Source organism: Lepus europaeus, chromosome 13, assembly GCF_033115175.1.
Source record: "Lepus europaeus isolate LE1 chromosome 13, mLepTim1.pri, whole genome shotgun sequence".
In the NCBI taxonomy this organism is placed as follows: Eukaryota; Metazoa; Chordata; class Mammalia; order Lagomorpha; family Leporidae; genus Lepus; species Lepus europaeus.
In genome coordinates, this window is record NC_084839.1 from 64,357,056 (window position 1) to 64,372,134 (window position 15,079).

The following is a 15,079-nucleotide window of genomic DNA, read 5'->3' on the forward strand; positions in this document are numbered from 1 at the left end:
AGCTAGGCCAGGCTGAAGCAGGAAGCAGGGAATGCACCCAGATTGGCCCTGGGGGCGACAGAAACCTGATTACGTCAGTCATCACTGTTGTCTCCTAAGGTTTGCACTGGCAGGAAGCTGGAGTCAAGTATTGAACCCAGGTACTTCCACGTGGGATACAGATGTCTTAACCATCATACTAAATGTCCACATCTCTCCCTGTTTTTAACTAGCAAATGAGAAGATTAAAGACAGAAATTGTACCCAGTCTACTTATTAAGCAGCAGAAAACAGCCACAGCATGAAGTTGAGATTTTTCAAATGTGATTTTTGAAAGCTTCTTTTATGAGTTCATCTATTTCCTATCAGGCTTCCACTGGGTGATGATCACACTGTATAATTTTGTCATATTAAAACTAAATCAAAGTGAAAAAACTGGGAAACCCAGAAGCTGGTTTATTCTCAGCAGGGCTCCGAAGACTCATAGCTGAAAAATATGCCACAGAAAATGGTTATTAAAATATTTTCTTGGGGTGGGCCTTCAGCCTAGAGTTTAAGACACCAGCTAAGATGCTGGCTTCCCATTTTGGAATGCCAGGGTTCATCACCTAGCCCTGCTCCTGACTTCAGCTTCCTGATAATGCAGACCCTGGGAGGTAGTAGGTGATGGCTCATGTAACTGAGTCCCTGCTACCCACATGGAAAACCTGGATTGAGTTCCTGCTCCTTGCTTCAGTCCAGCCCCAACACTGCAGGCATTTGGGATGGGGTGGGAGGGCACTGACTGGTCTCTCTCTCAACCCCTCTGAGATAAATAAATACAAATAAAACATTTTCTGACAAGTTAATGTTTAGGATAACACAGTCTAATTGGTGCGGTTTGTCAAACTCCAGCTTTATATCTTATTGTATCATCCATCCTGCCCCCTTACTGGGCAGGGAGTAGGAGGCACTGGAAAATGCAAAATGGATGTACTAAAACAGTGGGTTTTAGTGACAGTGGAATGAATATAAAGATGCAAGCCTTGCTTTATTACCTTCTTTAGTCTCACCCAGTCTCTGATGTTCTTTGTAGTTCTTACTCTTTCTTTCATTTCCAGCATTCCTTTATTTTATTTAAAGACTTATTTTACTCATTTGAAAGGCCGAATTACAGAGAGGGAGAGACAATGCACCTGGGAAAGCAGTGGAGGATGGCCTGAGTGCTTGGGCCCCTGCACCCACGTGGGAGAACTGGAAGAAGCTCCTGGCTTCTGTTGGGCCATTTGGGGAGTGGACCAGTGGATGGAGTGGATGGAAGATCTCTCTCTCTAAAAGAGTCAGAGCTCAGCTTTGAATTTCAGAAGACTTAAAAGCATACAAGAAATAGAAGTCTTGGTAGGCTTTCAGTTCAAAGATCTAGTCTTTGCACAATTAAGGGTCTTCTTAATTCCAAATGATTTATTTTAAATAATTTAAGACAGTGATTATTAAATGAACCAAAAAAATTAAAATAAGGAGGAAAATGATAGGATATGACTAAAGTACACCATCCCCAGTCAAAAACAGACTGGAATGTTTGCCAGGTGGTGGAAAGAAGATGGAAACTCTTTGTATTACCACTCCACAATTTTTTTTGCACATTTAAACCTCTTCTGAAATCAAGTTTAAAAATGTTTAAGAAAAAGAGACAGAGAATCAGAGAGGAGAAAAAAGGGGTTACATGAGGCACCTCTGTGGGTCCTGCCCTACCTGCCTCTAGTGTTGAAACCCCAGACATGTTTGAGGAGTTCATGGTAGAACAGACTTCCATTCTGCATTCTCCCTGGAACCCAGGAGAAGAAAGTCCTGAGACAGCCTGTGTCAGCCACAGTGGAAAAGAGAAAAGGCATGCTGGCTGATGCCGTGGTACAGTGGGCCTCAGAAGAGCTCGGGTTTCCACACACGGTCACCTCTCATCAGCTTCCATTTTCTGTTCCCTGAGGAGTATGGTGTAGGGATTGGGCTGGGGCACACTGTAAGATTTAGTCTTGTCCATTTAAAGTACTCACCACATCTGCTGCTTGCTCAGGCTCAGCATATGACTGGGTCTTTCGGGGTTAGGGTAAAATACAGGACTGCTAGTTAAATTTGAATTTCAGATAAAAAAGGAGTGATTTTTTTTTTTTTTAGTATGTCTTGTGTAACATTTGGGACCTCATCATACAAACAAAATTATTTATTTGAAATTGCTGCATTTTATTTGCCTAGTCTGGCAATCCTACTTGGAGTTCTCCTTCTTTTCCCCCCTTCCTCCCTTTGCTGGCGTCAGATGGAGCAGTCACAGCATGGCAGCAGGGGTGAGCGCGCTATGTCCCATCCCTGGTGGTTTCTTCTCCAGAGGCCTCTTTCCATTTGGGGCAGCAGCTTCTCCTCTTCCTGCACCTTTTATCATTGTAACTTGCAGTCTGTTCACAGCACGACTGGGGCTTGGGGCCTGGGGTCCTCCCGCTGCTGGCTGTGGCCCGCTTCAGTCCAATCTCACCATCACTGATGTTGCTCTGATGTCCCTGCAGCAGTTTCGGTTTGGCTTTTGCCTTGGGATTCCTTTGCCTTACCTCTCAGCTGCTTCTACAGCCCTTCCATGGTGCATGGGAACTTTCTCAGACCTCCCAGTGTTCCACTAAACCTGAAGGCTATCTTTTTCTCGCCAGCTCTTCTGGAAATCCAATGTGGATCTCGCAGGCATTGACAGTCTCATAATCTGTAAATCTTTTTTTAATCCTTTTCTTTTCTATGTGTTTCATGCTAAGCATTTTTTGTTGTTCTATTTCCTAGTTCACATATGCTTTTATTTTTGAAGTGTTCTAATCTGCTATTAAATATATGCATTGTCTTAAATTGTGTTATTGTATTTTTCAATTCTTGAATTTCCATTTAGTTCTTTATTCTCTAGTTTGCTCGTAAAAGTCCTCATTTTTATTTGCTTCATCTTTTCCTCCACTTACTGGAGATATGAATCATAGTTATTTTAAAATCCTTGTCTGTAAATTCCACTAACTAAATACCTATGATTTTGGTTCTGTTGTCTGTTGTTCTCATAGCTTTCAGTCACTTAGCTCTGTCTTTTAGTGTGCCTAATGTCTTTTATTGAATACAGACATTGGCTGAAAAGCTGTAGAGCTCTAGGTGATGTCATCTTTCTCCAGGGAGGATTCATCCTGTTCTCGGCAAAGCAGAGGCTTTGTTCACCTTAATCAAATCAGGGATTCGACGAAGAGTCCTTTATTTGGAGCCTGCCAGGAATTTCAACTGAGAACCTGGGTTCACCAGGTCCTTTCTCTCTACTGGGTCCTGAACTCCAATCTTTGTGTCCTTAGATGGACAAGACTGTACTGTACAAAAAAAAAAAAAATCCTCTTTTCATCTCTCTGCTCAGCTTTTTACAGCCTCCAATTCTGTAGTTTCAGAATTTGGCAAACATCTTGAAAAAACCAGCCATGTGTCAGACAATGTCTATAAAGCACTTAGCATAGAGTTAGCCACAGAAATGGACTACTGAAGAAAGAAACCTTGGCTCTGTGGAAAAATGTCCCTTTTAGTGGAGAGATTTAGTGATTACCATGTCAATCAAACAATCAGTTGTCCCATGTCCTATAGAACAATCAGATAGTATATGTGATGTAATAACTATTACTTCACCCATGTAGTATAATTGCTAAATGTTTTACCTGAATTAAATCATGAAAAGAAAATCAGGCAAACCAATTATGGAATATTCTATTGCATAACCAACTTCAATCCTTAAAAAAAATTGCTAATATTTTGAAAAACAAAACCAAAGACAGCAGACTGCTTTTGGTTAAAAAAGCTTGGGGACACAGAAATCAGATGCAAGTGTAAACCTTGTTTGGATCCCGAATTTTAAAAAATCTATAAAAGATACTTTGGAAGCCACTGGGAAATTTCAATATCTCTAAATTAGATGATATTACTGAATTAATTTAATTTAGACACGATGATTTGAGGCTGATGTGGTGCAGCAGGTCAGGCTGCTGTTAGTGAAGCAGGCTTCCCATATTATAGTGCCAACTGGAGTCCTGGCTGCTGTGCTTCTGATCCAGCTTTCTGTTACTGTTGACTGGGAAGGCAGTGGAGGATGGCCCAGGTGCTCGGGACCCTGCCACCACTTGGGAGACCAGGATGGAGTTCCTAGCTCCTGGCTTTAGCCTCACCTAGACCTGACTATTACAACCATCTTAGGGTTAGATGGAAGATCTGTTCCTCTCTCTCTGTTGCTCTGCCTTTCAAGTTGATAAACAAATAAGTCTTTAAAAAAGTGGTGACAAATTTTATATAGGAAAGTGTACTTATTGTCAGGGAATGCATGCTGAAGTGTGTAGGGGTGAAGTATCACGTATGCAACTTATTTCCAAATGTTTCAGCAAAACTAAATAAAACACAAGCAGAAACATGTTAACAACTGCGATATCTTGGTGGGTGGTATAAATGAGTTGTTTGATTTTTAACTTTTCTATGCAGTTTTTCAGAAGAAAAACTTGGGGGAACATTCTTGGTTCTTCCTCCAAGCAATACATTCTAAGCTTTAAAATCCATTGAGTAAACATTTACTGAATACCTTCTATGCAGCACATACTCTTGGAGGTACTGGAATGCGGTGATGAATTAAATTGGTAAGATCATTCTCTTTTTGTTTGCTGAACTATAATATGGAGGTGCAATAAGAACACAATGCTTGGTGCAGAACAGGCACACAATGAATGCTGGCTATTATAATTAATCAGCTTTGTCCACTGTTGATCTAATTTTACCCTTTTTTAAAATTTTTCAAATCTAGGCCGGCGCCGCGGCTCACTAGGCTAATCCTCCGCCTTGCGGCGCCGGCACACCGGGTTCTAGTCCCGGTCGGGGCACCGATCCTGTCCCGGTTGCCCCTCTTCCAGGCCAGCTCTCTGCTGTGGCCAGGGAGTGCAGTGGAGGATGGCCCAAGTGCTTGGGCTCTGCACCCCATGGGAGACCAGGAGAAGCACCTGGCTCCTGCCATCGGATCAGCGCGGTGCGCCGGCCGCAGCGCGCTACCGCGGCGGCCATTGGAGGGTGAACCAACGGCAAAAGGAAGACCTTTCTCTCTGTCTCTCTCTCACTGTCCACTCTGCCTGTCAAAAATTAAAAAAATAAAAAATAAATAAATAAATAAATAAATAAAATTTTTCAAATCTAAATAAAAGTATGTGATCTTCTACCCTTACTCTTCTTCCCAATCCAATTCCTGGTGTTACTATTCATCTATGTTTTGTTAACATTGTTAGAGTATTTGAAGTCTTGGAGAGAAGACAAGGTATAACATCAAAGCAAAGGTGAAATTAAAGTGGTTAGGGGTATGTTATATTTTACAAATTGCACATATACATATTCAAGTATCCTAAGGTTTAAAGTTTATATTCATATAGATTTTTATTCATGTTTATAACCTTAGGGAGTGGTTTAAAACTGGGTTATAAACTAGAGACAATAACAAAGCTTTCTAAATTTATTTTTAAAAAAATGCTAGCACTTAAGCTGATTACAAATTAAAATACACTATAAGTTCTCTAGTACTTTTGCCCACTAATCTTGCTTCTTTTACACACTGGGTGTACTTGGCAGGTTATTTTTATCTAAGAGTAAGTGCACGCCTTCTCCCATTCTGCCCCACCCACTCAGGTTCTCAGATGCTAATGGCCTGGTCTGATAAATGCACAGGTCACTCTAAGCCCACACCACGTAATTCATCATTAAGTTCTGAAGTTTTCCTTTCAGTTTAAACTGTGATCATAGATTATAACTTATTAGAAAGAGTTATTTTCATGTACTAGTAGTAAAAATATTAAAGTTTATTTATATAACTTGCACAGGTAATACTTACAATTAGGCTAATCCAGTAATTTAAAATAAACAATATTTTGAAGTTGTTTGTTTTCAAGTGTTTATTTAAAAAACATAACATTTCTACTTTCCTAATTTTCCTTTTTACAGCTTTGGAGAAGACTAGAACAATTATTCAAGAATTAATATCAAGCACCTCATATATTTTAAGGACTGTACATTGCATTTCAGTAAATCTTGTCCACTAACATACAGTAAATTATTTTTATTATACATTCATGGTAGGAATAAAATAAATAATTACATAAATAATTTAACAGATCTTTATGGAGTTCTTACTATGTACTAAGTTTTGGGAACACAAAAATAAATAAAAAACAGTCCCTGCCATTAAGAAGTTCACAGTGTAAAGGGGCAGAGAGACAAATAAAAGACAATTTAATGTAGGATGACAGCTTTGCCAGCAGAATGTATAAAGAACTACAGGGACCTTACCAGGGTCACTTAATCTAGATTATTAGGGATGGTTTCTAGGCCAACGTAATAAGTTTTTTTTTTTTAAGGAAACCTGGAGTCACTTGGTGGCAACCAACCAATTGCTTTTTTTTTTTTTTAAGATTTATTTACCTATTTGAAAGGCAGAGCCATAAAGAGGCAGAGGCAGAGGCAGAGAGAGAGAGAGAGAGAGAGAGAGGTCTTCCATCTGCGGTTTACTCCCCAGATGGCCTCAATGGCCGGAGCTGTTCCAATCCAAAGCCAGGAGCCAGGAGCTTCCTCTGGGTCTCCCATGTGGGTGCAGGACCCCAGGGACCTGGGCCATCCACCACTGCCTTCCCAGGCCACAGCAGAGAGCTAGATTGGAAGTGGAGCAGCTGGGACCTACATGGGATGCCGGCACTGCAGGGGGCGGCTCCACCCACAATGCCACAACACCTGGCCCTAACCAATATAATTTTTTACAAAAGATTTTGAAGAAAGGAATTAATGGTGCATGAGAAGAACAGTATAGGTATTATCAAGCAGTCTGTGTAAAGGAGGAGAAGTGAGAAAATTTTTTTCCCTTTTTTTTTTTTTAAGATTTTATTTATTTGAGAGATAGGGTTACAGAAAGGGAGAGGGAGAGACAGAGAGAAAGGTCTTCCTTCCATTGCTCCACTTCCCAGATGGTTGCAATGACTGGAGCTGCGCTGATCGGAAGCCAGGAGCCAGGAGCTTCTTCCCAGTCTCCCATGTGGGTGTAGGGGCTTAAGCACTTGGGCCATCTTCTACTGCTTTTCCATAACAGAGAGCTGGATTGGAAGAGGGGCAGCTGGGACTAGAACCGGCACCCATGTGGGATGCCAGCGCCACAGGTGGAGGATTAACCTATTGCACCACGGTGCAGACCCCAAGACAATTTTCATGTTCAGGGAGCTGCAAATAGTTTGGTATAACAGAACTGAAAGTTACAGGAAGGAACAGTTGTGAGAGGAAAGACTAGAGACATAAGTCCGACTGTATCATTAAAGGCCTTATAGGCTTTGCTAGCGATACAATTTCTACCTGAGTGCAATGAAGAGTTTAAGTCAGGAGCTAATAGCTATTGTAATAATTCCAACTTCAAATAAGAACCAGAATTAAGTAATGAAGCAGACATAAAGATGGAGAAGGGTTATATTACTTAGATAGTTGGATGCTAAGATCAGTAAGAACTGACTCTTGATCAGGTATGGATAATGATGGAGCAAAGTAAAACATGGTGACTGTCTTGGAGCACTGGTATGAATCCGGAGAGGCCTAGAGGAACTTCCTGAGCCTGCCTTGAATTTGAAAACCTGTCTTTAAGTTTCAAATTCCTGGTAGCAAACACCCCAGTCCCAGGACTCTTCTGCCTAAAGGATCATTAAGGTGGTATAATAGGAGTGGCTAGGACTCTTTTGCATCACAACACCCCATCCCTTGCCTGCATCCTCTCATCCGCTCTGTACCATCCGCTCTGTACCTCAGCTATATATACACCTCCCTTTTACAATAAAGAGAGACCCTGCTTCCACTGGGCTCCACAACACGCCTGATTGTCCCCGGGTTTGGGAAAGGCTAAGTGGCAGGTGGCGCACTTTCCCCTCCTCGGTCAAGGCAAGCTGTGGGCAGCCTGCCAAATTCTCCGGAGGTGGCGAGGAACAGTCACCTCACCGCAGTAATTCAGAACTAGGGACTCTGTGAGATGATGAGTTCTGATTCAGGAGTTTGTGATTTAGCTAAGGATCCAATAGAGGGTGGCACATGTGTTTCTGGAGCGATCTTATCTTGAGACACGGACAAGGACAGCATCCATACCAACAATGGTGGTTGACATTGAAGAGTAGATGGGATCACTCAGGATGTTTAGAATATGAAGAGAAGAGAGGACCATGGCCTGAACTTTGAGGGACCAGATGAAGAAAAGCGAGACTTTGAAAGAAACTGAGAAAACTGATCACAGTAGGAAAAGAAAAATCCCAGAGACTATAATCCCAAACCTAGGAGGAGGGCTTCAAGAAGAAGGGAATGTTTATGTGCCAAATACATTAACAACTAAACTACATCCAATGGGAGTGTAAGTCACTTGTGACTTGGATAACTAGTTTAAATCACATGAGTGAGGCAAGATTAGAAAGGACTGAGAAATGAAGGACAGGTGAGAAAGGAAGGAATTCCTTTTAGGAGGATATATAATTAGCAGCTCTAAGGATAAAGCAAGATTTGATACCCTAAGAAGTAAGATACTAATGTAAATCATGAATATTACATACTGGAAAAATAAGCAAAGGACACACGGGGAGGGCTCGTCTCGTATGGGTGAGCAGACCAGGAAAGGCTGTGACCAGGACCTCGGACACAAGTAGGGTTCTCCCTGCAGCCGTTTATTTCTCCTGTTGGCTACACATGCTCTTAATGGGTTCTGTTTCTCTGTGTGGGGAACAGTTTTATCACCAAAGAAGAAATGGCTTCTTTCTTCCAGCTCAGAAGGGGGTGGTTTGGGTCATGTTCCCGTCCCTACACCAAACACAGAAGGTTGGGGAGGCAGGACACTGTATAACCAGCATAGGGAAGACTGAGAAGGGTGATTCCCCTCCGTTAGGGTGATGGCTCCTAATACATAAAGGTGATTCAGTCAGGGGGCTGGACAAAGACCTGACACATCGATTACAAAAAACAGATAACAAATACCACATGTATTTATATGCTACCAGTAGTATATATTTATATATATATATTTATATATAGCATATATATATAGATAGCATATATATTTATATGCTATTCAGTAGAATGCTGTATAGCTTTAATTTTCCCCATAGTTTCAAATTTTTCACAGTGCTTTCTTATCATTTATTTTTAAAAAATCATCAAGATATCTTCCTTTCTAGGTACACTTTTGTCAACAGAGCATGGACAGAAGAGAATGCCCTGGGTCTAGAAATTATACTGATCAGCCGGTGAACTGAGAATATGGCACAGGAAGAGACAAGCTAGAAGTCTTTAATGTCTGAATGGTAATCATAGGGAGGACTGGATCCACCTAGACGTACAGGGTGGAACCAAGCAAACATTAGAGAGAGGTGGTCTTCAGTTCAGTGAGGAAGAATTTCTAAAGAGCAGAGCAATCTTAGAATAACAGCAGACTGAAACGTGATGGAGATTCTATTACAGTAAGTATCTGAGTTTGGACTGGCTGGACTTTCAGGGTTCCTATAGAGGAATTACTGAATAGATGTGGAGACTGGACTGCTTGATTTTCAAGGCCTCTTCCAACGCTATGCAGATCCCAAGGGAATCTGTATACAGTAGGGCATCTTTCTGATATTTGCTTACTTGTTAGATATGGGGTTCCTCTATATTTATTTTTTGCTATAGAACACACTTTTAAGAAGAAAACCTTGCACTAACTAAAATGTTTTGTAGACACTTTTTACTGTGGTGTTGACCAGAGATTCAGAGTGAACAATCTGCTACAGTAAGTATTATCTCATCTGGTTTTAAGAAAAAGAGAAACAAAATAAAGTTTCCGGGAAATTTTTATAGGTTTTTTAATAAGTCAAGTGTTAAGGGCTCTCTAAAATATTATTTTTCTTTCTTTTCAATATGGAAAAACAAAACAAGAGCTCCAAGTCCTCTGTCTCGGAATTTAGGAGCAATACACTAGATGGTGCTATAAGGCTGTCAGAAAAGTTTTACCACCAGTGTGCCCCTGCTGGTAGCAATTAAGTATTCTGAAAACTTTCCATATATTTTCAGCTCCTGCAAGCAACCCTAGATTTGTAGTAAAGTAATGGGAAAAGCTTCATACCTAAAATAAGATTAATTTGAAACTAAATCACAGGTTTAACATATTTTAGAACAGTTTCACTATTTGGCAATTCAATCTGAATTCCATGGAAATAGAAATTTTTTTTTTTTTTTTTTTGACAGGCAGAGTGGACAGTGAGAGAGAGAGAGACAGAGAGAAAGGTCTTCCTTTGCCGTTGGTTCACCCTCTAATGGCCGCCGCGGTAGCGCGCTGAGGCCGGCGCTCCGCGCCGTTCCGATGGCAGGAGCCAGGTGCTTATCCTGGTCTCCCATGGGGTGCAGAGCCCAAACACTTGGGCCATCCTCCACTGCACTCCCTGGCCACAGCAGAGAGCTGGCCTGGAAGAGGGGCAACCGGGACAGGATCGGTGCCCCGACCGGGACTAGAACCCGGTGTGCCGGCGCCGCAAGGCGGAGGATTAGCCTGTTGAGCCACGGCGCCGGCCGGAAATAGAAATTTTAAAGTTACTGAAATGCAAATTCACTGAAATGTGCTATTAATTTCACTTGGCTAGTTTTCCCATGAGACTGATTATTTCTACTACTTAATGAATCTTAAGTCAGTTTCTTCAGGTGGCTTCCTGAGTTTTCCAATAATCATTAAGCAGAAAACACCAATCAAATTTTATCATTGAAAGTACTGACACACTAACCCAAAGGCATGAAACAATACATTCTGAAGAAAAAAAATACATTCTGAAATTATTCCATCAATATTTCTTATGAAAATAACATTTCATGATTTTCCACATTAAAATAAAATCAGAAAACTATTTTTTACTAAAGTGCAAAAAATAAAAATAAAGTTTTATCATAATAATACTTTTTGTTTTCTTTTAAATATTAACTATTAGAAAGGTGACAGAAAATGGGCAGTTTAAGATATACCTTTTGCAACAATCTAAGAGTCATTTTAGTTTTAAACTCTCCAGGTTAGGAGATCTGTTTCTGATTTTTCTGGTTATCTTTCCAGCTCTGCTTCTAGAATCTCCCCCCATGTATCTGCATCCATGGGGTACATGATTTTCTCTGGAAGGCTAACTGGAGAACTTATGTTGCTGTATCTGCCACTTAGCCATTCATGTTTCACTTTACTCTTCTGGTAATTCCTTAGTAGTATTACCTGCAAGAGGTAAACCATCATCATTAAAAAAAGAATGCAGTAGTGGTTGGTTAGTGAATTTGTTTGAAACTAGAAAAGCTGACTGAAGGGGCTGAACAGAAGACTGAAGATTTACACTGATACATATAATAATAAATTTATGTGAGTGTGTATGAGTACAGAGTGAGCCAGAATTTACTGGAAGTTCTGGATAATGTGCAGTGAAAAGAAGTAGCTACTCTCCTTCTGGTTAACAGGGAAAAAATGCTGAATTCAGGATCCAAAAAATGTAAAAGGATGGATGGGAGATAGATGGAGACAAAGTGGTTGGCAGGAAAAGAACAGTAACTCAACTTTAACCCATTTCCAAGTCAACTCTGTGCACTATTGGGCACATACCATCCTACCTTCTCCAAACAGAAGTGAGAACCGGCTGAAATCTGCTCCCACGGCATGTCATAAACACTACACACTGCACAGATTAGACTTACCCGCCAGGAATAGCCGCGTTCCAGGTCGCCATCTATTTCTCTCTGGCACACTGTTCTTACAGTCAAGCAGTGAGGTTTCCATAAGGAGTCACTGTTTCTTATTGCATAATTCCAGCTCCTGCACGTCACTGACGCCCTGCACAAACTCCGAATGTCTAGCTGACTGAAAATTTTAAACGTGACTTCTAGAGGCAGCAGTTCAACAAAGTTATTTTGACTCTTGTTTCTTTCCGTCTCAGTATCCACAGAGTTCACTTCTAGGGCAGGAGCTCTTGAATTATTGTTCCTCTTAGAATTTTTCTGCATAGCTTGATGTTTTAGTTATCCTCATGGGCAACCTAAAAGGCAAAGTTTAAATACACTCAGTTTCTTCAGCCCAGACTGTAACTCCTATCCCGAGTCAGATACTTTTTGTTTATGATTTAATGAACTGTGACTTTCTTGACACAGAAGCTGTGTGTTCCTGCAAAGATGAACAGTGATGACATGTGAGACACCAGTCTCACATTTGAATTTCACATGGGAGGCACTCAACACAGGAAGTTAATCATGTTTTTAATAAACATTTTTGGTAAATGAGTATGTTTCAAAATTTTTGGTTTTGTTCCCAAAGATTAATATCTAAAAAAAAGAAAGAATTCTCTATATGCCTGATCATGTTTATTTGGTGGTGGCAATGCTACTGTGAGAATACATTCATGTATTTATCACAAATACTTTAGAAAAATTATATGAGTCAATAGCATTAAATTCCTGAATCCTTGTTGTTTGTGGGAAGTGATACTTTATCACTAAGCTCTTCAGCTGCAAATTCTGACTTAACCATAAAACAGCTGGACTTTATAAGAATTACCTATTCATACCTAATGTTTGGGTATTCACATTTGATACAAATACTATCTGAAATGGACAAGAGGATGAGATCTGGGTTATAATAATGCCAAATTTCAATTATTCAATGTTATTATAAGACTGGTATTTTGGAAATGGCTCCTTGAAGGTATGCTACAGGCGTTAGTTAATTATGAGCTAAGGATGGGTCACTGAAGCTATCAAGCAACAGCAAGGAACATCTATAAACAATGTCTGTAGCTCAGTCAGCAGTAGCATGTGATAAAGAATGTAAAAGTCCCACTTCAGCTAATTTACCCAAGGCTCCGGATGCAGGCTTCTGAAATCAGCTGAAAGCAGACTAGGTGCATCACCCCTCCCGGGACACTCCTCAGCAGTCAGTTCCTCTACTCACAACCAGTTGATTCCTTTTGGCACTTCCTTCCACGCTGGGAGGTGGTGACACGGAGGAGGAGTTTGAGATACGGCTAAATGCTTCTTTTAACTCAACGAGTAACAACCCAGATGCGCTACTCAGGCATATGTTTCAGGACGTGCCAAGATCATCGCGGCTCTCATTCAGCAGGCTGTTTACGATCCATATTAGCCGCGGTGGTTGAAAGGGAGGAGTCTTTGTTCGACAGAGGACTTCCTCTCCAGGGACAGGGGGAAGTAAGAAAGCAAACTGGTAAAAACAAGAGCAGGAGTCAAGAGCAAGTTCTTGCCACACACCTTCCTCCCTCCCATCATCAACAGAAACCAAAGCCAAAGCGCCACGTTCTGGGGAAGAATCTCGCATTAGGAGAGCGTTTCGGTGCGTTTCGGGGTTTGCCACTTCGCCCAGGAGCTCACTGGGGAATTCTCAATCCACAACAGGGCTGCCTTGGCGAGGTCCCCGGAATCCACTAGGATGCCTGGAAAACTACCTTTTTCCCTTTATGAATCAGCCTTTGCTGAATTACCTCTCCAGTTAAGAGAGAGCTCGTTCCCCTCTCCTTGTCACTCGGAGGGATGGGTCGGAGGCAGCGCATTCGGAGGGGTGGGTGCCGCTCGGCTCAGACTGGCTCTCAGCGGACCCCACTCCACCTGGACCCTGCAGGTCGGGGCGGGGGGAATGACCCCACGTCCCATCTGAGCCACCCTCCCTGTGTGCCCCACAAGGCTGCAGCAGCTGCCCGAGTCCTAAGAACACCAGGCACTGACAAGAGACACCGTCAGTCCTGTCACCGCGGCTCCAGGCCGCTAAAAGAAGGCTGGGCTTGCATCCGGACCGCGCCCCTGAGCGTGCCGGCACCTTCGCCACCTGGAAGAGAAGACCCTCCTACCTACTGGGCCGCGGTGACTTTTCCTCCCGCGGTTTAAATCCTCTGGAATTCAAATCCCTCCCCATCGTCCACCACATCCCGCCCACTCTAGCACCGCCTTGCTGACCTCGATTCGCACAGGCGTAGAGGGGATCGCGCACTGCTTTCTGGGATTGTAGTTTTTCTAGGGCGTCTCAGCTCAGGAGAGGCAGGAAGGAAGGGACTACAATGCCCAGCATCCTCTGGGCCCGCGGGGTGGTGAGAAGGGATGGGGGGGTAATAAGCCGGGGCTTTTAAACAATAACGCGGAAGACGTGGTGGGGGAATTCCCTAGTGCGTCACTGGCCCTGGTGGAGGGACGGGACTCCGGAAGCAGCCCCGGGGCCTCTGCCCTGAGAGCACAGAGCATTTCTGAGCCGGGTCTTCACTCCTCCCACCTCCGTGTCTTTCCGGGGGCCAGGGCATGCCTCGCGCGTGTCTGTGGGAGGCGGAAACGGCTGCTGGGGCCGTCTACTGGCAAAGGGGCCTAGTCCTCATCCGCCATGTCCGGGGGCTTCGAGCTGCAGCCGCGGGACGGCGGCCCCCGGGTGGCCCTGGCGCCCGGGGAGACGGTGATCGGCCGCGGGCCACTGCTGGGAGTAAGTGTGGGAGGGGGCTCGGCTGGCCCGGAGAGCCCTGCGAAGACCCTCCTGGCTAGGCCCTGCCTCCGGCCCTGGCCACATTCCCCACCACGTCGATCCTGCCTGTCTGCACTGTAGACGTTTGGGGGCAGCAGTTTTTCAGTCCAGTGTGATCACCCACAAACATTTATTGATGTTAACTTTGAAAAGCACCTACTGTATAGTCATCTTATCCAGAGGTTGGCAAACTGTGGGGAGGGGAGTGGAGGGTGAGGGCGCAAACCAAGCCTGTGGCTGTGTGGGCCAGTGGACTCAGAATGGTTCTTAAAGTTTGAAACGGAAAATGTAAACAAACAAGCCTATTTGCTTTTCGGGAACAATGGCTGCTCCAACGGTGGAGAATATTGTGTCTTGGCCTGCGAAACCCGAAGTAATTACTGTAGTATCTGGCGCTTTACAAAAGAAATTGACCAACCCGTGAACTTGCCTCTTCCAGGCTGATTTAGGCTCTGGCAATAGTGTTTTCCAGTAATATCCATAGCTAACTGTAAAATAGTGTGTGTAGTGTTTCGCTGGTTAAATAGACTACATAGGCCAACT

At 42.9% G+C, this 15,079-nt stretch overlaps 2 protein-coding genes across 5 annotated transcripts in view; one reads left to right on the forward strand and one right to left on the reverse strand.

Annotated features, from left to right (window-relative positions):
- Positions 1 to 10,994: 10,994 nt before the first annotated feature.
- On the reverse strand, positions 10,995 to 13,961 carry FBXO48 (F-box protein 48). Of its 4 annotated transcripts, none has more exons than XM_062209565.1 (4): positions 13,881 to 13,961; positions 12,874 to 13,240; positions 11,725 to 12,062; positions 10,995 to 11,254 (listed from the first exon to the last, which is right to left on the reverse strand). In XM_062209565.1, the coding sequence occupies exons 3-4, from the start codon at positions 12,028 to 12,030 to the stop codon at positions 11,093 to 11,095; spliced, it is 468 nt and encodes a 155-aa protein (XP_062065549.1). In that variant the 5' UTR covers positions 12,031 to 12,062; positions 12,874 to 13,240; positions 13,881 to 13,961; the 3' UTR covers positions 10,995 to 11,092. The 4 variants fall into 4 exon arrangements, with proteins under 4 accessions (XP_062065549.1, XP_062065550.1, XP_062065551.1 ...); XM_062209566.1 differs by having other exon boundaries at positions 13,885 to 13,950; XM_062209567.1 differs by lacking the exon at positions 13,881 to 13,961 and adding an exon at positions 13,518 to 13,871 and having other exon boundaries at positions 12,971 to 13,240.
- A 234-nt stretch (positions 13,962 to 14,195) lies between these two features.
- APLF (aprataxin and PNKP like factor) overlaps positions 14,196 to 15,079 on the forward strand; it is a 106,813-nt gene continuing 105,929 nt past the window's right edge. Inside the window, exon 1 of the mRNA XM_062208696.1 lies at positions 14,196 to 14,497. Coding sequence (XP_062064680.1) covers positions 14,402 to 14,497 — 96 coding nt within the window. The 5' untranslated portion in view covers positions 14,196 to 14,401. The remainder of the gene's footprint in view (positions 14,498 to 15,079) is intronic.

Excerpts from the sequence above, each read along its gene's own strand:
- FBXO48 (XM_062209565.1), bottom strand. The coding sequence starts at position 12,030 with ATGCAGAAAAATTCTAAGAGGAACAATAATTCAAGAGCTCCTGCCCTA. Across the intron at positions 11,255-11,724 it reads AACGCGGCTATTCCTGGCGG|GTAATACTACTAAGGAATTA; the intron begins GTAAGTCTAATC and ends TACCTCTTGCAG.